At 48.4% G+C, this 21,905-nt stretch overlaps 1 protein-coding gene across 1 annotated transcript in view; it reads left to right on the top strand.

The window, feature by feature from the left end:
• Positions 1 to 21,698, top strand: part of LOC136653529 (hydroperoxide isomerase ALOXE3-like) — a 28,243-nt gene extending 6,545 nt beyond the window's left edge. The window contains exons 2-14 of the mRNA XM_066630420.1: positions 2,199 to 2,403; positions 5,638 to 5,719; positions 9,752 to 9,874; positions 10,322 to 10,425; positions 13,398 to 13,570; positions 14,129 to 14,272; positions 14,498 to 14,701; positions 15,052 to 15,138; positions 16,518 to 16,687; positions 17,974 to 18,095; positions 20,066 to 20,166; positions 20,964 to 21,134; positions 21,519 to 21,698. Of these exons, the coding sequence (XP_066486517.1) occupies positions 2,199 to 2,403; positions 5,638 to 5,719; positions 9,752 to 9,874; positions 10,322 to 10,425; positions 13,398 to 13,570; positions 14,129 to 14,272; positions 14,498 to 14,701; positions 15,052 to 15,138; positions 16,518 to 16,687; positions 17,974 to 18,095; positions 20,066 to 20,166; positions 20,964 to 21,134; positions 21,519 to 21,698 (1,866 nt within the window). The remainder of the gene's footprint in view (positions 1 to 2,198; positions 2,404 to 5,637; positions 5,720 to 9,751; positions 9,875 to 10,321; positions 10,426 to 13,397; positions 13,571 to 14,128; positions 14,273 to 14,497; positions 14,702 to 15,051; positions 15,139 to 16,517; positions 16,688 to 17,973; positions 18,096 to 20,065; positions 20,167 to 20,963; positions 21,135 to 21,518) is intronic.
• Positions 21,699 to 21,905: the final 207 nt, after the last annotated feature.

Here is a 21,905-nt window from a genome sequence, read left to right as displayed (position 1 = left end):
GTGTCCATGTCCCCCCCCCCCCAAATCACTCCTCATGCTTCAGAGTGGTCTGGGGTGCAGTTCTTCTACAGACGCGACAACTCTAGCCTGCTCCTTGTGTTTGGAGCTGTCCCCCAGAATGTCTCTGTGATGCCACCTCCCTTTGTCCATCAAGTCCTCCTCAAAACCCACCTTTTCCATAAACCCTTTGCAGGGCTGGCCTTTGTGCCTGAGGCTGCATCCAAATGCTGCTGACCTGTCTCAGACCCCCTCCCAAGAGCCAAACCTCCATACAGTGTAACGGAGAAGGGAAGAAGGGACAGGGAAAGCATGAACTTAGGGGAAAGCTTAAAAAATTAACTGCTCTGCTAAAATGTCAGGGTAGTCCTATCAGTCCGCAACGTTTCTTGGCAAACTAACAAAGCGCCTAGCTAGCGAACCACAAGACGCCTGCAAGAGATGAACTTTAGAAGGCAGCACACATTTGAATTAGATAAGCAAGCATCCTTGAACAAGTCCAAGTGAGATGAGAGGGACGAAGTGGAAAAGCACCAGGGAAACTTCTGCTTTTGGAGACTCTTTGTTTGAGTTCTGCAACAGAAAAAGGCACATATAGCCTAAGCTAGGACAAGGCAGTCTTGCCCCAAATTGTAATTCACATATGGGGACATAGTAGTCATTAGAAGTAGTTCTTAAGGAACCAAAAGGTTGCTTGATTTTAGAAAAGTCTTAATAAAAGACAGGAAACCCTAGTTTGGCAGAGAGGCCCCACAGGTGTTCAATGTTTGCAGATAAGATAATGGTACCAGGCAAAATACATTGTGTCTTCTCTTTTAGTGATGTTAGTAAGAAGACCTGTCAATTAATTCTAATTGGATTGATGGATGTGAATAAGTGTCTCTAATGTCATCTATAGCCTATTAGGAGTTTGCCCCACCTATGATGTGGATTTTCAGCAAATAGGAAGTCTAGATTTTTAGGACAAAGAACCAGAAATGTCTAAAAGTGTCCCACCCCTCTGAAGAGTGCCTTCTGGATTTGAGCTGAGCCTCCCAGAGGCCACAGGCATGCCCTGCTGAAACAATAAACAGCCTTCATAGCCTTCCCCCCTTCAGTGTCTTGCTTATTTGGTCTCAGGGGCACTGGACAGACCCACCCCTGTCTACCAACTGGCGCTGCCCTTCGGGGCAGGGTACAACACTGCCCCACCATACCCAGGGATGTGCCAGCCTCTGCTCCTGCAGCTCCCAGAATGGAGAAGGAAGAGGGGGTGGGAGCAAAAGAGGATGCATGGAAGAGAAGTGTGCTAGAACATCTGACATCTAGATAGGACACTCTAGCCCATCACTCTCCTCTCCTCCACACACACGTCCTCTTCTACTTGATTCTCTCTTCCTTTTCCAGTCCAGGGAATGGAAGGAGAAGTGATGGTGAGCGGACAGGAGGAGGTTGGTGCCCCCTGCTGATCTGCCTGCCTGCTGCCTGCCTCAGTTAGCTTCATGACAGCCAGCTCTGATCTTTGCTGCAGCTCCCAGTCGCCTGCCTTGTGAACTATCTCATTGAAAAGTAGTCTGTAAATATTAATAATAGTTGACTGTAAATAGATGTCACTGAAGCAGGGTGACCAGACTTCCTCTTTTTCCAGGACACGTTCTCTTTAGCCTTGTGGAATTATTATTATTATTATTATTATTATTATTATTATTATTATTATTATTATTATTATTATTATTATTATTATTATTATTATTAAACAGTATTTATATACCGCTTTTCAACTAAAGGTCACAAAGCGGTTTACAGAGAAAAAAATCAAATAACTAATGGCTCCCTGACCCAAAAGAGTTCACAATCTAAAAAGATGCAAAAGAACACCAGCAGACAGCCACTAGAAAAGACGCTGCTGGGTTCTGAAATGGAAAAGAATTTAAATGTCCTCCATTTCGCTGTGAGCCAGCCCTGCAGGCAGTGCATAGCCTCCTTGTAATTAATGTTATATGTAATATAGTTTTACATTTAATAATCAGTAGCATAGTGTCTAAATTAGCAACATGAAATCAATATACGGGTGTTTTCAGCTTTTCTTTTGTCGTGTCCTACATTTTTCTTGAATGTCCTACATTTTGGGGTCTGTCCTCTTTTGTGGTTATGACATCTGGCCACCCTGGGCTGAAATAAAAGCAGACCCCAGAATTTTTCTTCTCGCTTCCCCAATACAGGTAGATGAGCATGAAGTTCCCTGTGACCACGATCTAGGACCCATCCTGCTGATCCACCTGCATAAGGACCCCTACTCCTTTTTCCCTGAAAGTCGTTGGTTCTGCAACAAAGTCCAAGTGACGTCTCCACAGGGGGAGGTCTATCGCTTTCCCTGCTACCAGTGGGTCGAGGGTTACTGCACTGTGTCCTACAGAGAAGGCACAGGTGAGACCATTTGTTAAGAGTCTGGGGGCTCACGCACTGAACAGACCTGTGCAGGACGCAGGTTGTGTCTGTTGTCTTGTGTGCTCCCTGGGGCATTTGGTGGGCCACTGTGAGATACAGGAAGCTGGACTAGATGGGCCCTTGGCCTGATCCAGCAGGGCTCTTCTTATGTTCCTAAGCAACTGAAGGTGTCTCCTGGCACTTTAACTTCTGTGTAATGGTCATTATGGAATTATTTTTTCAACTCAGTAATTCTGGTTCTTCCACGGAACATTTCATTTGATACAACAACCCAGGCTTGGTGCAACTGTCAAATGTGTCATTAACGCAATGAATGGGTGCAGTTTTCTTTGTTAATTAACTCCACTCTGCCAGGGACGTGAGTCTCCCACCATTGAAATTTGTATCTTCGTGATCTAACAAACAAACAAACAGATATCCGCTTCCTGTTGTTTTAACAGATCCACAGATGACGGTGGTTTCATGTTTGCTAACAGATTATTATGCCTCAACTGTTACCCTGAGTTCACACTCCTGCTTTGTAAATTTAAAGCATGTTGGTGGACCATGCGAGCTCCAGTGTAAACCAGGCTACGAACAAGAACCACCAAGACCACTCAAGGCCAGTGGCATAGCTAGAGGGGGTGCAAAGCACTAGGTTTTGCAGAGAGCCTCACCACAGTGTGCAAGTCAGGCGTTCAGAGCCAGGTGTTCACCTCCGTTTTGCTCCCCCACCTGGAATGGCTCCGAAGCGGAGGCGGAGGGGCCGCTTGCATGCTGCAGTGAGACTCTCTGCAAAACCTAGTACTTTGCACCCCCTCTAGCTATGCCACTGGCTAGGTGGGTTGCAAGCGTGCCGTAAAGCCCCTTTGCGCCTCCTCAGGAGCAAGCCTCACCAGTTCACGAAGGTGTGCTGGAGCACGGGAGGCTGTATCCAACCTCCACACCAACTTGCCCCGTGTAGGTTGCATTGACTGAGCTCAGCTGATGCAGGAGGGCGGGGAGGAGGCAGGAGGGAGGCATTCCGGGGAGGGTGGGTGGAGGGCAGTCCCGGGAGCGGGTGGGCAGGGAGCAGGAGGCGGGACTGGAACCCGCAATTATGCCGGATCCCAACCCTGTTCCCTGAGCAGCCTGGAGCTGCTACAAGCCGCTCCACTCTCCTTGGACTTATGCCACCTCTGGAGGTTGTTCAAATCCGAGGAGACCCATTGGGACTGCAGTGGCTTACCTGGGGGTAAGGGGAAGAGTTTCCCCTTGCGTCCGGCTGAGCCGCTTTGGGTTTCTATCTTGCACTGGATCCAGCACAAGATAGGATTGCGCTGCAAGTGAAGGAAAAGGTGCAGCCCCTTCTGCTGAAGTGTTACTGTACAGAGCACAACTCAGGTGTCCCAGTGACACTCAGGTGACAGCTGCAAGTGACACTGAGACGAAAGTGGTAACTGGGCTCTCTTGCGTGATAAATGGGCTCTCTGGTATCCAGTGGCATAGCTAATAATTGTGTAGCTGGGTGCAAAGCTCAAAATGTTGCCCTGGAAGTGATGTCACAACCAGAAGTGAGGTCATGCCTGGGCTTTTAAAAAAAGTGAAAAGTGGGAAGAACCCCCTTCTCCCCCCAGCAGTTTGCCACCCACTTGCTCTGCTGCCTCGCCCCAGTTAGTGGCATAGCTAAGGCTTCTATCTGCTGCCTGGGGTCAAAGAAGATTTGTAGCCCCCCCCCCCCCAGACAAAATCAAATTTCATTGTTAATAAATAAAAAGTGTGCCCCTGATTGGCTCAAGACATGACATGATAACATGTCATTGCAACATGTCAATAACATAATAGGGCATAATAGGGCAGGAGATCTGGTCTAGAGGGTTGAGCCTCCATTTGCCTGAAGATAACATCCGAAGGTTGCCAGTTCGAGGCCACCGGCACCGTGCGACCTTGAAGCAGCTGACAAGCTGAGCCGAGCTATTCCATCTGCTCTGAGCGTGGGAGGATGGAGGCCAGAATGTGAAGCCAGATCGGAATGAAACACCTGAATGTAGTGGTTCTTGAAAGATAGAGCCTTCTTTCAATTGTAAAAATCCCTACAGGGATTTAAATTAGCCTGCCTATGTAAACCGCCTTGAATAAAGTCTAAGGAGAAATCTGAGGACCAAGAAAGGCAGTATAGAAATACCTGTATTCTTCTTCTTCTTCTTCTTCTTCTTCTTCTTCTTCTTATTATTATTATTATTATTATTATTATTTATTATTATTATTATAACATGTCATTGGCTCTCAGAACAATCAGACTCATGGGTCAGTTTTGAGTTAAGCAAATCCACTTTTTGTTCCATAAGGCACAAAGGTTGTGTTTTCTTTTGGTTAATTGGCCATAATTTTTGATAGAATACAGATATTCCTGTGCAGTTTGTTCCATTGCATTCTGCATTAAATTACCTTTCCAATGATATATAACATGATGGTATTATTCATACATACCAAGATTTTCACAATTTTGGTCACTTGTGTCAAGTTCAGCTTGTTGCCCCCCTAAAGCTTGATGCCCGGTGCATCTGCTACCGCCTGCACCCCCTTAGCTATGCCACTGCTGGTATCTTGAAACCAGGATCATATCCTATCTCTCTCATATCTTGAAAACACAATCAGGATTTGCATGTTTTCTCTTCTGTTATTGGCAGCAAATGAGTTTCAAGGAGAGAACAAAGAGCTTACGTCTGGCCATCATCTGCTTAATGACATCATCATTTCTTGCTTCATGATGTCACTTCCAGCCCTCCGCAGGCCCCATGAATGCTGTTTGGACTGCAGTATGAAACAAGTGTGACACCCCCGGTCTGCTCTGACTGGAAGAGGCTTTTCTAGGTTTCCAACAGAAAAGGGTTTTTCCAAGCCCTGCCTGGGGTGCTGTCAGGATTTGAGGCTGGGCCTCCCTGCATGGAGGGCAGGGTCTCTCCCAAAGAGCTACAGCCTCACCCCTTAGACAGATGAAAACCTTCTTTTGAGGTGGTGCTGAGAGCAGGCCCTGTTAGAATGAGATTGACAGATATGTGTTTGCAGATTGAGCCAGTCTCAACACTGAATATGGTTCTTTTTTAAACTGGATAGCAACAGTACTCTGGTCATATTCCCCCCCCCCCCCCACTGCATGGGTTTTTTGCAATAAGGGTAGTGCAGAAGTTTAAGTGGGAAGGGCAGGCAGCCCAACGTCCTCATGTTGTCCTCTCTTCTTCCCTTTCTTCCAAGCCAAAAAGCCTTCTGATGACACCCACCCTCTGGAGACAAAGCACCGTTGTGAAGAGCTAGCGCTGAGGAAGACCAAATTTGGGTGAGCAGCACACAGATGGAGAGACTGCCTGCAGTGGCCTGCGGTGTCCGGGAGAGGGCCCTGTCCCTCTCATCTCTCAGGCAGGAGGAGGAGGACTCTGCCAGAGCAGCAGCTGCTTCTCATCCCTCTGGTGGTGGCTCTGCAGTCAGGCAGAGGCTGAGGTGGAACTGCTTGCCCCAAGGTCTTTTTCTTTGCTGCCCAGCTCCAGGCAGGGAAAGGCTGTTGGTCAGTGGCAGAGCACAGGTTGAATCCTTGGCATACCCAAGTGGGGGTCAGAAAGTACTCCTGGCATAGAGTCCAAAGACCTATGGTGAAAATACATGCTCCCCCCCCCCCTTTTTGCCTTTTCCCTCCTATCTCTTTGGTCCGGTGATGCCTCAGCATCCTGAAAAGGGCCACTGGAACATCCTGCTGCAAGCGCCCTTGTTTGAGATGCTCCCTGGTGACTCTTCACACTCGGCCCCTTTGCAGGACGTCCTCATGGCAGGGCCAACGGGCCACTTTGTGAATGGCTCATTTTCGTATCTCGGTTCCCCAAGAACAGCAGACCCTGTTCAGTCTTCCTGCTGGGATTGGCATGCAGCAGCAAAATGGGTGTCCGTACCCACCTGAGCACATCAAGGGGCAGGCAGGGATGCCCAGGTGGCCATAAACCATCAGTCACATGGACCCAGCACATCACCATCTCCAGATGTTTTATAGAGTATTGTATTGGCAACCTTCAGTCTCTAAAGACTCTGGTATTGCGCTCTGAAAGGTGGTTCTGGCACAGCATATAGTGTGGCTGAAAAGGCCAATCCGGGAGTGACAATCCCTTCCACGCCGGGAGCAAGTGCAGTCTGTCCCTGGTCTGTCTCCCTGGCTATGGGCCTTCCTTCTTTGCCTCTTAGCCTCAGACTGTTGGCCAAGTGTCTCTTCAAACTGGGAAAGGCCATGCTGCACAGCCTGCCTCCAAGCGGGCCGCTCAGAGGCCAGGGTTTCCCACTTGTTGAGGTCCACTCCTAAGGCCTTCAGATCCCTCTTGCAGATGTCCTTGTATCTCAGCTGTGGTCTACCTGTAGGGCGCTTTCCTTGCACGAATTCTCCATAGAGGAGATCCTTTGGGATCCGGCCATCATCCATTCTCACGACATGACCGAGCCAACGCAGGTGTCTCTGTTTCAGCAGTGCATACATGCTAGGGATTCCAGCACATTCCAGGACTGATATTTTATAATATTATAATTATATTTATATTATAATATTATAAATATAATATAATATAAATATTATAATTATAATATTATAATAATAAAGATGTTTTATAATAATAATAATAATAATAATAATAATAATAATAATAATAATAATAATAATAATAAACAACTTTATTTATATCCCGCCCTTCTCCCTAAAGGAACCCAGGGCGGCTAACAACATATAAAAAACACATTTAAAAACATAAATTAAAACAAATAGCAGATAAAAACATTAAAAACACATTAACAGTGACCTTAAAAAACAGTAGTCAGATTAAAAGACAGAATAAAAAGAGTACAAAAGAGCAAGTCACAGAGGAATCAGGCCTGTAAAAACTACAAAATGTGTAAAAAATGTTAAAAAGGCCAAAGAATCAGAAGGCTTGAGTAAACAGCAGTGTCTTCAGGCCTCGCCGGAAACTCTCAAGAGAGGGAGCCATTCTCAAGGCAAGGGGAAGGGAGTTCCATAATGTTGGTGCCACTACCGAGAAGGCCCTATTTCTTGCAGCCGGCCCCCGGACCTCCTTGGGTGGCGGCACTTGCAAAAAGGCCTTCTCTGATGACCTGAGAGGGCGAGCCAGATTGTACGGGAGTAGGCGGTCTCTAAGATATCCTGGCCCAGAGCAGTATAGGGCTTTAAAGGTCAAAACCAGCACCTTGAATTGGGCCCGGAAACAAATGGGCAGCCAATGCAGCCCCCGGAGAAGCGGACTGACAGAGTCAAACCGCCTGGCTCCGGTGACCACACGGGCCCCCGCATTCTGCACTAATTGCAGTTTCCGAACCGTCTTCAGGGGCAGCCCCACATAGAGCGCATTACAATAATCTAACCTTGATTTAGACTCACCATCACAAGAATGCCGAGGTGTGTTGCCCCCAGTCCATGACCGAAAGTAGCCACTGCTTTGCAAGAGGCCTGCCTGCGCGCCATGTGAGTGTACGGACGACATGAGAAACTAGAATAGGGACGTTGTTCAGTTAAGCACGTCAGGAATTTATTTTATTTGCTCTTTGCACTTTAATCCCTTTGCCATCCCTTGCCAGTACCCAATGTGCGTGGGCTGAGAGTGCTGGTGGCCTCCCATGGTGGCAGTGCTTTTCGAAGGACTCTGGCGGGGAGGCTCTGCCTCACCCACCGCACATCCCTAGAACAGAGTGTCCTTGCACAGCTCTAGTACCATTCAAGCTGCTTGTGCAGGAGATATTTCCAGTGGGTCATGCTCTGAGTCAGGTAGCGTTTGTGGCGGTGCCTTGTGAACATTCTGTCCTGGGCCACAAAACGTTTGCCTCCAGCCACGGATGGCGACTGCAAATTGCTTCCCTTGCAGCGAAGTGGCTGCATCTGAAGTGACTGGTTTTCTAAGAACAGCTGGATCATTGTGTGAAGGTTTTGGTCTGACATTTTCTCTGCCTCTGATGGCAATGAGGGGACATGATTGAGACATACAAAATTATGCAGGGGATGGACAGAGTGGATAGGGAGATGCTCTTTACACTCTCACATAATACCAGAACCAGGGGACATCCACTAAAATTGAGTGTTGGGCGGGTTAGAACAGACAAAAGAAAATATTTCTTTACTCAGCGTGTGGTCGGTCTGTGGAACTCCTTGCCACAGGATGTGGTGCTGGCGTCTAGCCTAGACGCCTTTAAAAGGGGATTGGACGAGTTTCTGGAGGAAAAATCCATTATGGGGTACAAGCCATGATGTGTATGCGCAACCTCCTGATTTTAGGAATGGGTTAAGTCAGAATGCCAGATGTAGGGGAGAGCACCAGGATGAGGTCTCTTGTTATCTGGTGTGCTCCCTGGGGCATTTGGTGGGCCGCTGTGAGATACAGGAAGCTGGACTAGATGGGCCTATGGCCTGATCCAGTGGGGCTGTTCTTATGTTCTTATGTTCTAATGAATGGGGAAGGCATGCCAGGCTCCTGTGATAAAGGGAAGGAAAACCAGCCTGAAGACCTGCAGAGTCATCCTGAAGCAATCAGAATCACTGCAATCTGTAAGCTGCAATCTGGACTTGTTTCCGTCCTGCTGCTGTGAAAGCCAGTCGCATCTGGTTGAAGCCAATCAAAGGGAGAACTGGCAGCTTTTAAAAATTCTTTCTCTGGCTTTCAGTGGGGAGATAAACCACCTCACCCCAGCAGTGTCTGTTCTAGTGGCTGTCTGCTGGTATTCCTTTGCATCTTTTTAGATTGTGAGCCCTTTTGGGACAGGGAGCCATTTAGTTATTTGATTTTTCTCTGTAAACCGCTTTGTGAACTTTTAGTTGAAAAGCGGTATATAAATACTGTTAATAATAATAATAATAATAATAATGACAATTTTTGCAAGAACGATTGCACAAAGGGAGGTTGCACTTGTGATTGAAATGGCAACCACAGTGGGGGCAAAGTGCTAAAGCTCCCCTTTCCCCTGCCACAGTTTCCCCATCTTACCCCCCTCCACATCCTACTTTTTAAGAAAGATACACCAGCCACATTATCAAAACTGTCCCATAACACCTAGTTCCTGAGTCAGAGCTTTGGTTCATGTCTCTCAGGTTGCCTGCTCTGCCTGGTAGAAGTTCTCTAAGATCTCAGGCAAAGGGACAAGGCTGGAGAATGAACCCAAGGCCTCTTCTCTGTAAAGCACGGGCTGTACCACTCAGTCGTGAGATTGCATGCTAATTCCGTCATAGAAGCAGAGTATGTTGGATGTAAACCACCAACAGTCTAGAAGTGCCTTTGAAGTTACGTGTTCCTGAGGCCAAGGCAGGAAATGTAATTGCTCCATTCTTCTCTCTGAGCAGATGGAAGGACTACATCCCAGGAACTCCGTGGTGCGCTGATATTGACACAGTCATCTCCCTAGAATACAATCTTCAGTACTCTTTCCCCAAAACCACTGCCTTTTTTGGGCGAGGATCAATGGCGTAAGTATTGAGTATCCTACAAGTGCTTCGTCTCCACCTTACAAACTTCTGCATCCACCCACAATATCCATATCCTCAAGTTCTTCCACAACGGAACTCAGGGCAGCACTCCTAGGGTTCTTGGCCCTGCTGAGCTCCACCAGGTGCCTTCAGCCTCAAGAGACCTCTCTTCTTCTGTACACTTTTGTATACTGTCCTGTTAACTCCTGGTTCAACACATGGTTAACATAGGTCTCTTTTTTGGATTTCTTCCACATTGTCCACAACTAAGCCTGGGCATTAAAAACACATTTCAGGTTGATGGGTCTGGGTTCAAAACAAGCCAAAAGAAACGGGAGGGATTTATGCAAGGGGATAAACCTGTGGATATATAATTGGGAGCACAGGTAGGGCCTGGACAGCGGATTATTTTTCCACTGTGACATCCTCTCTCTCCCTTCCTTCTAGGCAATTAGAGGCCAAAATGAAAGGCTTTCTGGACAAACCATATTCCTGGGAGAAGCTGGAAGACATCCAGAAGATCTTCTGGTTCTATAAGACCCCAGTCTCAGGTTAGTGCTGGTCAAGGATGCCGTCTCTCTCCAAGATGAGCCCCTACTCCCCAGAAGCCCTCAGAAATGCCTCTGTCTCCACAACGTTCATCCTGAATTAACAACCCCTCCCTCCCCAAAATGAAGACAGCCATTCTTAGAGACTCCACTAGATCTGACCCAGACACCTTCAGGTGCAATCCTATGCACTTCTGTGGGAGTAAGTTCCACTGAACTCAGTAGGGCTCACTTCTGAATAGACATGCATAGGACTACACTGTAAGATTTTGAGGGACCCACTTCAGTGCATTCCCATGGGCCATAGGAATCTGCCCATGCTTGGAGACCTGCCCAAAAGGCACTACCGGAATTGCGTTTGGCTGAGATTCAGGAGGGAGGGGGCTCGTCCAAACTTCAAATCACCACACACACACACACACACACCAGAAGACCATTTCTCTGGCCCTTGCTCTGCTGTGCTGCAAAGACTGTCCTTTTCCTGCCAACTTTTAACCAACCAAATGGCAACAAGTTTATTGTCCTTCTGTAATTATTCTAGAGATGTTTTATCTGTTGCTGTTATTGCTTTATTGTCTGTTTTTATTGTGTATTAGCTTAGCCAATTTTTTACCTGGGTCTTCCATGCTGTTCTTACATCCTCTGCCCTTTCTTGCTGGCCTTGTTTTTTATTACAATTTTAAAGGTCGTTTTAATTTTTTAAGGCTGTTTTAATGTTTATACATAACTTATTATTGTAAATATAGTTTTTATGTTTTTAAGGCTGCAATCCTAACCTCACTTACCTGGGAGTAAGTCCCATTGAATACAATAGGACTTACTTCTTAGTAGACCTGGTTAGGATTGTGCCCTAGGTCGCTTTGGGTGCCTCTCAGGTAGAAAAGCAGAATACAAATGTAGTAAATAAATAAATAAATTTTTATTATGCTTTAATGCTTTTGATTATACTAGCTGCCCTGGTTTTTTTTTTTTTTTTTTTTGTAAGGTCAGATAAAAAATATAATTAACTCAGTACTCAACAGTACCTAACAGCTCAATATGTTTATTCCATCTTCAGAACAGAACCTGGCAAAATACAAGGCAAACCCCTGGCTTTTTATAGCCTTTAACTCCGCCCAGACTTCCCGTGATTGGTGCAATTGAAACCTTAACTAGAGGACCAATCGGATGGTAGGATTTCAATCCATCGCCCGCCCGATTGGCCGGCCATAAGTCTGGGCCAAAGAGTTATGCAGGATTTGGATCCTGCATATGTATTGTATTGGCAACCTTCAGTCTCGAAAGACTATGGTATCGCGCTCTGAAAGGTGGTTCTGGCACAGCGTCTAGTGTGGCTGAAAAGGCCAATCCGGGAGTGACAATCCCTTCCACACCGGGAGCAAGTGCAGTCTGTCCCTGGTCTGTCCCCCTGGCTATGGGCCTTCCTTCTTTGCCTCTTAGCCTCAGACTGTTGGCAAAGTGTCTCTTCAAACTGGGAAAGGCCATGCTGCACAGCCTGCCTCCAAGCGGGCCGCTCAGAGGCCAAGGTTTCCCACCTGTTGAGGTCCACTCCTAAGGCCTTCAGATCCCTCTTGCAGATGTCCTTGTATCGCAGCTGTGGTCTACCTGTAGGGCGCTTTCCTTGCACGAGTTCTCCATAGAGGAGATCCTTTGGGATCCGGCCATCATCCATTCTCACGACATGACCAAGCCAACGCAGGCGTCTCTGTTTCAGCAGTGAATACATGCTAGGGATTCCAGCACGTTCCAGGACTGTGTTGTTTGGAACTTTGTCCTGCCAGGTGATGCCGAGGATGCGTCGGAGGCAGCGCATGTGGAAAGCGCTCAGTTTCCTCTCCTGTTGTGAGCGGAGAGTCCATGACTCGCTGCAGTACAGAAGTGTACTCAGGACGCAAGCTCTGTAGACCTGGATCTTGGTATGTTCCGTCAGCTTCTTGTTGGACCAGACTCTCTTTGTGAGTCTGGAAAACGTGGTAGCTGCTTTACCGATGCGCTTGTTTAGCTCGGTATTGAGAGAATGAGTGTCGGAGATCGTTGAGCCAAGGTACACAAAGTCATGGACAACCTCCAGTTCATGCTCAGAGATTGTAATGCAGGGAGGTGAGTCCACATCCTGAACCATGACCTGTGTTTTCTTCAGGCTGGATCCTGCATAACTTCCATACATAACAGAGCCATTCCTGGCAGGGGAGCAAAATAGAGGCATACACCTGGTTTCAAAGGGGTGGAGGAGGGGCTCCTTGGATGCTGCAGTGACGCTCCCTGCAAAACTCAGTGCTTTGCACCCCCTCTGACTGCACCACTGCTTCAGCCGGGCTGGGTCTCAGGCTCTTGAGCCAATCCTGGAGCACACTGTGCAATGCATCCCCTACCTCGGAGCAGAGGCATATCTAGGACAGAGATGGAATGCTGCACTAAGGAGGGGTGCATTACCGCCCTTCAGGCTCTCCCCTAGTTACCGAGGCGTGTTACCACCACAGGTGGCGCAAGGCAGTCTGGGCTCTCCCCAGAGGAGGAGGGGGTAGTGTTCCTTCTCCCTTCGAGGAACCTCCACTGGAGAAGGAATGGAAGGGGGGGCGTGAAGCCATCACAGCAAAGCCCCCTCCTCCAGGGTGAGTCCAGAAGTGACATCATGTGACATGATGTCACATGACTGTGATGCCAGGTCAGTGCATTACACCTCTGCCTCTGAGAGGAGAAATGCCATAAAAATGAATGGGGGATGCCTGCCAAGCATTGGTTTTTAGTCATGGCTGACTCCATGGGCCATCTCCTGGCATCCTCACGTGTTCTTTCTATGCCTCTTCGCATGTCTGGCCTGGCCTCTCAACTTCATGTGGAAAAGCACTGGTATTTGTGAAAAATGTTCCAATGATCACCCTTCACTTCCCAATGCCTTAATGAGGTGGGGGGACCATTCTGATTAGAAAAGCTCACCCTGCAGGTCTTTCTTCTGCCTCTCTCTTTTTCTTCAGAGTATGTGTTCAACCACTGGAAAGACGACGACTTCTTTGGCTACCAGTTTCTGAACGGAATCAACCCTGTGATGATCCAAAAATGTACCAAGATCCCTGATAATTTCCCAGTAACCCAGGAAATGGTGTCTGGAACTTTGGGGGAATCCACCAACCTCAAAGAAGAGCTGGAAGTAATGCATTCATCTTCCTTGTCTTTGGCTCGTATTGCAGGGAACTAAGGGCAGTGAGGATGGGGGTTTCAGTAAACCAGATCTCTTGGTTGAAATGCCCCGGTGTTTGCCTTGAGGGTGCCATGCGTGGAAGCACATCTGAGGGCATGAAACCAAACACGTGCAGTCCAGTTATTTCCTCACAGATTTAAGCCAGCTCTGGGTCTGATGCTGTTCTTCGTGAACTCTGTCTAAACCAGTTGAAGGAGACTGTGCTGGTTCCCAAAATGCTCTTTGAAGTTAGTGTGTGACCCAGAAGTGAATCTGAGAGTTTTAAAATGCATATGAACCTCATGGTTCATATTCATCTGATTAGATGAATTCTCATCTGATTAGATCCATCTCATGGACCTGAGACCTGACCTCCGTTACAGATTGCTAGGCAGTCTTAACTACATACACCGGCCTCTCTACTCCTGCCCACCACTTGCACCTTAGTTTTATGCAGACCTGCCTTCATGGAGACCCGAGAGGCCTTGTCCACTCCTGCTGAAGCTTTCCTCTGTTCCTGTCTTACAGAAAGGGACCATCTTCCTAGTGGATTATAAGATTCTGGAGGACATCCCCACCATTCACGTGAATGGCAAACAGCAGTACATCGCTGCTCCACTGTGTTTGCTCCACCAGAAGCCCTGTGGAAAGATCCTTCCTCTGGCCATCCAGGTAAGCAAAAGCTGCAGACTGTTTTGCCTGGTGGACAACTCCCTCTCAATCAGAAGCATCATCGTCCAAAGGAAGGGAGGCCAAAGGAGATTCAAGAAGACCATGATGGTAGTGGCTCATATCTCCCTACTCAGTAGTCTAATGCAGCTCCTAATCAATCCTTTCAGCCATCCCTAAAGGATGGCCACACTAACCTCTTTTGCTTGGTACAACTTCCTTGTCCAGCTCAGTCAGCAGCCAGGTCCCCAAAGCCCCATTTTCTTGCCCACCGACGAAGAGTGGATCTGGACCTTAGCCAAGACCTGGGTGCGCAACTCCGAATTCCACACCCACGAAGTCATCTCCCACCTCCTTCGAGGCCACCTCATGGCTGAGGTCTTCTCTGTGGCAACCCTGAGGCACCTGCCCATGTGCCACCCACTGTACAAGGTGAGCGCTGGAAAGACTTGGAAAGAAGCAGAGCTGAGTCCGGGGCAGCCGGCAGGCCGTGTTTCTGTTCCATTTGTGATGCTTCTTGCTTAGGAAGCAAACGTGGGTGGGAAATGATCAGCAAACTGCTGTTGTGGGTGGAGGTTCTGTACTACCTGCAGGGTTGCATTAGGCATCAAGTAGCCACTTGAAGTTGGGGGCCATTAGAGAAGGAGTGGCAGGACCTTCTGGTTAGTGGTTAGGTGGCAGTGGTTAGTTGGTTAGTTGGAGTTGGTTAGAGTGTTTAGTTGGCAGTACCATGGCAGGAGATGTACTTTGACACCATCCCACCCTCTTGTTCTTCTTTTCAGCTTCTGATACCTCACCTCCGGTACTCCATCCACATCAATGGACTGGCAAGAACCTTCCTTGTCAACCAGGGTGGCACATTTGACCAGGTAAGTGAGCCACTGATGGAGCATTCCTCGAGGGATGCTGTGCTGGGCGTCCATGGTGTGCCCTAAGATCGAGTAATGTCTGTGTCTACACAAGCATGGACATCACTTGGGCCCTGCGATGGGCCCTGACCCTCTCCAAATTCCCCCCACCAATGCATGTGTACCAAGAAGGTACCTGTGGCATCCTACAGTGAAGGGAGAGGCAGTGGCAGAGATCTCTTCAGGGTAAGGAAAGAAAAGTTCCCTTACAAAAGTTCACTTGGCCTGGAGGAAACCTCTGCTTTCTCCTTGGTTCTGCACCAGCTATTTGGGAGGCATAAAACCGAGGAGAGTAAGTGAGAGAAGGGCAATTAATCTGTGCAACTCCTTGCCACAGGATTTGATGATGTCACCTGGCCTGGATGCCTTTAAAAGTTGTTTTGGCAGATTTCTGGAGTACAAAACCGTCATAGGCTACAAGCCGTGATGGGCACGTGCAACCTCCTTAGAATGCCAGCTGCACCAAGATGCAGGTCTCTTGTTGTCTTGTGTAGTCTCTGAGGCATCTGGTGGGCCACTGTAAGATTCAGGAAGCTGGACCAGATGGGCCTTGGGCCTGATCCAGCAGGGCTCTTCTTATGAAGGGAGATAGGATGCAGCTGCACACAAGAGCTGCCAGTCCCACCCCCTCCCATCACATTCCGCTTCTGCACCTCACCCGGAAACACCCCCATTCCTTCCCCTGCCTTCCCCTTCCCCACCACCCTCTCCTGCTACTGACTCACCTTAGTCTCTCTCTTTTGCACCTTTTCCATTTCCACTGTATCTTTTTTGAGATGCGGCGACCAGAACTGGACACAATACTGCAGGTGTGGCCTTACCATCGATTTGTACAACGGCATTATAATACTAACCGTTTTGTTCTCAATACCCTTCCTAATGATCCCAAGCATAGAATTGGCCTTCTTCACTGCCGCCGCACATTGGGCCGACACTTTCATCGACCTGTCCACCACCACCCCAAGATCTCTCTCCTGATCGGTCACAGACAGCTCAGAACCCATCAGCCTATATGTGAAGTTTTGATTTTTTGCCCCAATGTGCATGACTTTACACTTACTGACATGCCTCACTGCAGCCTCACTGCAGCATGCAAGGGGCCCTCCCCTTTAGAGCCAGGTGTAGGCCTCCCTTTGGCTCCCACTGCCTGGAATGGCTCCGAGGGGAGGGGCCCCTTGCATGCTGCATTGAGGCTCCCTGAAAATCCTAGCGCTTTGCACTCCACCACTGCTCCTTGAAGAAAGAGGTTGCCCTGAACTTTCCACTAGTCGAGAAAGGGGCAAACTGGGAAATCTGTCTGCATTTAGGAACGTCTTTCGCTGGTCTTTTCCTCCACACAGGCCATCGCCACTGGGCGCAAAGGACTAGCCGTACTTCTGAAAAAGGCCATGGAAAACCTGACCTACTCCGTTCTCTGCCTCCCTGATGATATCGAAGCCCGGGGAGTGGGCTCCCTTCGCAATTACTACTACAGGGACGATGGGCTCAAGTTATGGGGTGCCATTGAGAGGTGAGCTGGGAAAGGGAACCTGCGAGAACACGTCTATCAACGTAACTAGTTAGTCCGCATGTCCGGTGGAGCCTTGTCCAGCCTGACTACTTGCACGACAGAGTTGGCGAAGGCCTCCTTTCTCGTGGGTGAATTGACATCAGTGCTCAAGGACGCCATAGCCCAGCATGTGTTGAAACCCTCCTTGAATCCTGTCACCCTGGGCTATGATCTGAGGGTATCAAACCATTTTGAGGCAAGGTGCTCAGGCAAGTAGCGGTGTGACTGCCTACCCAGAAAGACCTGAGCAAATCACCTCTGCCTTTTGCTGCAGTCATTCTGCTTAACAACAGGAGTCACATTTGCAAGAGTTCCTGGCCCTCTGCTCTAATCACCACATCCTGTAGCAACAAAATCCACAGACTAACTATACACATCACTCTTCTGTGGAATTCAGTACCACAGGATGTGGTGATTCGCACTAGTGCTTCGGTGGGTTTAATGGGAAATTAGACAAATGCGCGGAGGAGGAAAGGTCTGCCAGCAAGTGTAAAAAGAACCTTTGCGGAACAGCGTGTCCCTGAAGCTACTTGCTGGAGGGAAGGACTTACACCTTCACCCCCTGCTTGTGAGCCTTCCACGAGAGCAGCTGTGGGGAGCTGGGTGGTCAAGACAGAACTTTGCTCTCCTCCAGCAGGGCAGAACTAGTCACGTTGTTCTTTGGATGTCCGTCACTCATCTTCGAAAGGATATTCGCTCTCACCATCCTGCCATCACAGCATGTTGCCGTTGTTGCCCAGAATGGCTCCAATGGCAAGTGGGAGGATCTGCTCTTACACAGCACTTTGTGGTGCCTGCAATACTCACTGTGCCACCCCCTGTCGCTGCACCACTGGGCACTCTGGTGTTTCCAGAGGAGGTACTTTGAGGTGTAGCTTTGACAGTGAATTCGGTGTGGGAAGGGGATCTTCTTCTGAGCAGTGGCGTAGCTAGAGGGGGTGCAAAGCACTAGGTTTTGCAGGTGCCTGACTGCAGCATGCAAGCGGCCCTCCCCTTCCCTTTTGTAGCCATTCCGGGTGATGGGAGCTAAATGGAGGCAAATGCCAGAGAAGACTCAGTGAAGAGGCGGATGCCTCCAAGTTTACTCCCCCATGTCTGAAATGGCTCCAAAGGGGAGGGGAAGGGGCAACTTGCATGATGCGTTCAGGTGCCTGCAAAACTTAGTGCTTTGCACCCCCTCTAGCTACACCACTGCTTCAGAGCCTTTGTTGTTCAAACTGAGCCAACTTCTTTATCTGCCCCTCCAGCTTTGTCTCCAGCATGGTTACCCTTTACTACAAAAATGACACCGCTGTTCAGGGAGATTCTGAGCTACAGGCCTGGATTGGTGAGATCTTCGCAAAGGGCTTCCTGAGCAAGCAGTCATCAGGTACTCCACAAATTATGTGTGGAATTTAGAGTGGTTAGAGAGATGCTCTTTTCCCTCTCACGTAACACCAGAACCAGGGGACATCCACTGAAATTGAGTGCTGGGAGGGTTAGGACAGACAAAAGAAAATATTTCTTTACCCAGTGTGTAATTAGTCTGTGGAACTCCTTGCCACATGGAGTAGTGATGGCATCTTGCCTGGATGCCTTTAAGAGGGGATTGGACAAATTTCTGGAGGAAAAATTCATCACGGGTTACAAGTCAATGGTAGGTATGAGCAAGCTCCTGGTTTTAGAGGTAGGCTACCTCAGATTGCCAGATGCAGGGGAGGACACCAGGACGCAGGTTGTCTTGTTGTCTTGTGTGTTCCCTGGGGCATTTGGTGGGCCACTATGAGATATAAGAAGCTGGACTAGATGGGCCAAAGGGGGGGCTCTTCTTTTGCCCCCAGAACGGAAATTCCGTTTTCCCTATTACTTTCCTTCCTTCAGAGTTGCTTATAATATCTGCCATGCCTTTTAAAGCCTTGTTTAGTCTCTACCTGGTATCATTTATTGTCACTGTACTACAACTCTCCCCCTCCCCAATAATAACAACAACAATAACAATAATAACAACAACAACAACTTTATTTTTACCCCGCCTTTCTCCCCGAAGGGACTCAAGGCGGCTTACAACAGGTTAAAACAGATTAAAAACATAATTTAAAACAGATAGAAACATATTAACACATATCATAAAAACAGCAGTCAGATAAAAAATAGTCAGGTCAAAAGAGCATAGAGCAGCAAATCATAAAAGAATCAGGCCGGTAAAAAAAATTAAAAGATGTTGAGAAGATGTTAAAAGGCTGAGAACTCAGAAGGCTTGTTTAAACAGAAGGGTCTTCAGACCTTGCCGAAAAGTCTCAAGGGAGGGAGCCATTCTTAAATTAAGGGGGAGTTCCATAGCGTTGGTGCCACTATTGAGAAGGCCCTATTTCTTGCCGCGGCCCCACGTACCTCCTTAGGCGGCGGCACTTGTAAAAAGGCCTTCTCTGATGACCTGAGAGGACGAGCCAGATTGTACGGGAGTAGGCGATCTCTAAGATACCCTGGCCCAGAGCAGTATAGGGCTTTAAAGGTCAAAACCAGCACCTTGAATTGGGCCCGGAAACAAATGGGCAGCCAATGCAGCCACTGGAGAAGCAGACTGACAGAGGCGAACCGCCTTCCTCCAGTAACTACACAGGCCGCCGCATTCTGCACTAGTTGCAGTTTCCGAACTGTCTTCAAGGGCAGCCCCACATAGAGCGCATTACAATAATCTAACCTCATTGTCACCGTGGCAAAAGTACACATCACACCCAAAGACAGTGGCATCACACTGGGGGTGTGTGTGTGCGGACCACACACCAGGTGATGCATTAGAACTTTTATTCACTTGTGAGTGTCATCAAGTTGGCCACTGGTTTTTCTGTAGGTTACTGATTTGTTGGGTGACTTGTACTGTTAGAGAGTAAATAAATATATACAGAAAATAAATGGGGGTTACACCAACCCTAGTAATGCCACTGCATTTAGGCTGTGCGCATGATGTTGTAATTTATTCGGTACGTGGTATGGGAGGAGGTCCATCATGGGGGTGACCTGCTGACCTCCTGTTCCAGGTGATGCAAACCCTGGTGGCACCTCTGCCCAAAGATAGTCCAGTAAATGAAGTCCAGTAGCAGCACTTCATTTAGTACAGTATGTGTTGAATGTTCATTTGTTTTATTATACGTAACAATGCCAGAGATGGGCTGGGCACCAAGAAATGAAGGTGCACTAAATTGTTGTGCCAGGGAAACAACTATATATCTGGAATTTCACTCTTCCTTCAGTAGCTCCTTCCTTCCCAAAGCCCAAATAAGCGCAACTTGGCTAACTTCTGGATATTCCCAGAATGCATAGCATAGTTTATGAAGGACCCTTTCCCTTCTCTCCCTGCAGGCATCCCTTCCTCCATCCACACAGTCCCAGAGCTCACCCGGTTTCTGACGATGGCGATCTTCACCTGCTCTGCCCACCATTCTGCAGTAAACAGTGGGCAGGTGAGTAAGACTCTTCTCCAACCCTGCCAGAGGGGGCATCCTTATGAAATCAAGCCTTTGGTGCTGAGCAAGTGTTCCGATTAGGTTTTGGTCCCTGCCTAACCACTTGCCTTGGTCCACCTGTTGGAAGTACCACTGGAAGTAGCTGGCGATGATGTCCTTGTCAGTGACTTCCGGACTGGGAGGCCAGATACGATGCAACAAATACCAGTAAGAGGTGCAGGGCAGGCAGGAGTGCTTTTCTGAGCATGCGAAAAGCACACGCTGGAGCTCTGCCCGCCAAGCTGGGCCTCCTACCGCTTTTTGTCACATTGCACTGCTGGTCTCGCTGCCAGGCGGCAGAGGTCTGGGAGTCCTGCTTGTACCACCAGTTGCCACCTCAAATACCACCAGTGGTATGAGAACCTCTGGCTGAGACTGGATTAGGCCATTTCCTTTGAAGCAGAAGTAGATACACTAGCAATATTTAGACTACCATGACAGTGATCACTGTTAGCTTGTGGACCATTTTGGGTGAAGATGGGGTTCCATCCTGTATCATCTCTTGTGGGCCACCTTGAACAATTGGGACGCGGTTGGGTGATATATACATTTAAATGAGTGAAATAAAATAAATAAAAGGATAGGACATGGTCCTCTTGTGGCATTTTAGTGAAATCACACACACCAAATTCCCAGACGGGCTGCTGCTTCTCTTTAATCTTGTTTTGTTTTGTTCTCTCTCTCTCTCTCTCTCTCTCTCTCTCTCTCTCTCTCTCTCTCTCTCCCTCTCTCTCTCTCTCTCTGCTGCCCTGTAGTTTGAACTGGGAGCTTTCATGCCCAACTTACCATCATCTATGAGGAAACCTCCCCCCCAGGTGAAAGCCCCAGTGACACTGCAAGAGTTTCTGGACATCATCCCTGAAATGAACACCACCAGCACAGTCCTCTCTGTCCTCTGGGTCTTGCGCAACGAGGACCTTGACATGGTGAGAGGGGCAGCAATCCAGGGCTGGGGTGGGACGCCCACAACCAACTTTTCCCCCTCAGCAGTCAGAATGTTCGTAAACTGTGTGTGACATTATGCAGCTGACCCACGGCAGGTGGTGGCTGGGAGGCCTTATGAGATACAGGAGGGCAGCCATCACTAAGGGACTGTTGGAAAAGTGCCACAGCCACCCTGAGGCCTTTGGGGCCATGGAGGGGAAGTCGACCCACTGATTTCTGCAGTGATAAAGTTTCAAAAATATCAGCGATGAGGGAGAGATGTTCTGCACATGGGCAAAGACACAATTATCCAGCTCTCCACAAGTTCAGGGTTGGATTCTGGTGACTCCATGCTCAAATTAAGCATATACTTTTCCTGTTCCCAGATTCCACTGGGGCAATATCCCCACGAACACTTCACTGAGGAAGAGCCACAACGACTCATCACAGTCTTTCAAGGGCACCTGGCAGGCATCACGGAAGGCATCGAGAAAAGGAATAAGTCAATACCATTGCCTTACACCTACCTCTACCCACCCAGCATAGAGAACAGCACAACCATATAGCACCCCAGTTTTCACGCACCAGACTCTGCCAATCGCACTCAGAGCTTCTCGTCCCGTCTCTTTCCCTCTGAGTCAGCTTCACCCACTCCGATTCTCTTTGGACATTTGCTTCATATCATCCAGAGCCTTTCGCTGGTCCTTTGATCCTCTCTTTCTCCCTCCAACTGTTCAGAAGCAAGAAAAGCAGCAAGGAAGAAACCAGCACAA

The sequence above is a fragment of the Tiliqua scincoides genome, chromosome 5 (genome assembly GCF_035046505.1).
Source record: "Tiliqua scincoides isolate rTilSci1 chromosome 5, rTilSci1.hap2, whole genome shotgun sequence".
In the NCBI taxonomy this organism is placed as follows: domain Eukaryota; kingdom Metazoa; phylum Chordata; class Lepidosauria; order Squamata; family Scincidae; genus Tiliqua; species Tiliqua scincoides.
Note: the sequence above shows the minus strand (reverse complement) of the source record. Positions and strands in the feature narration are given on the sequence as shown.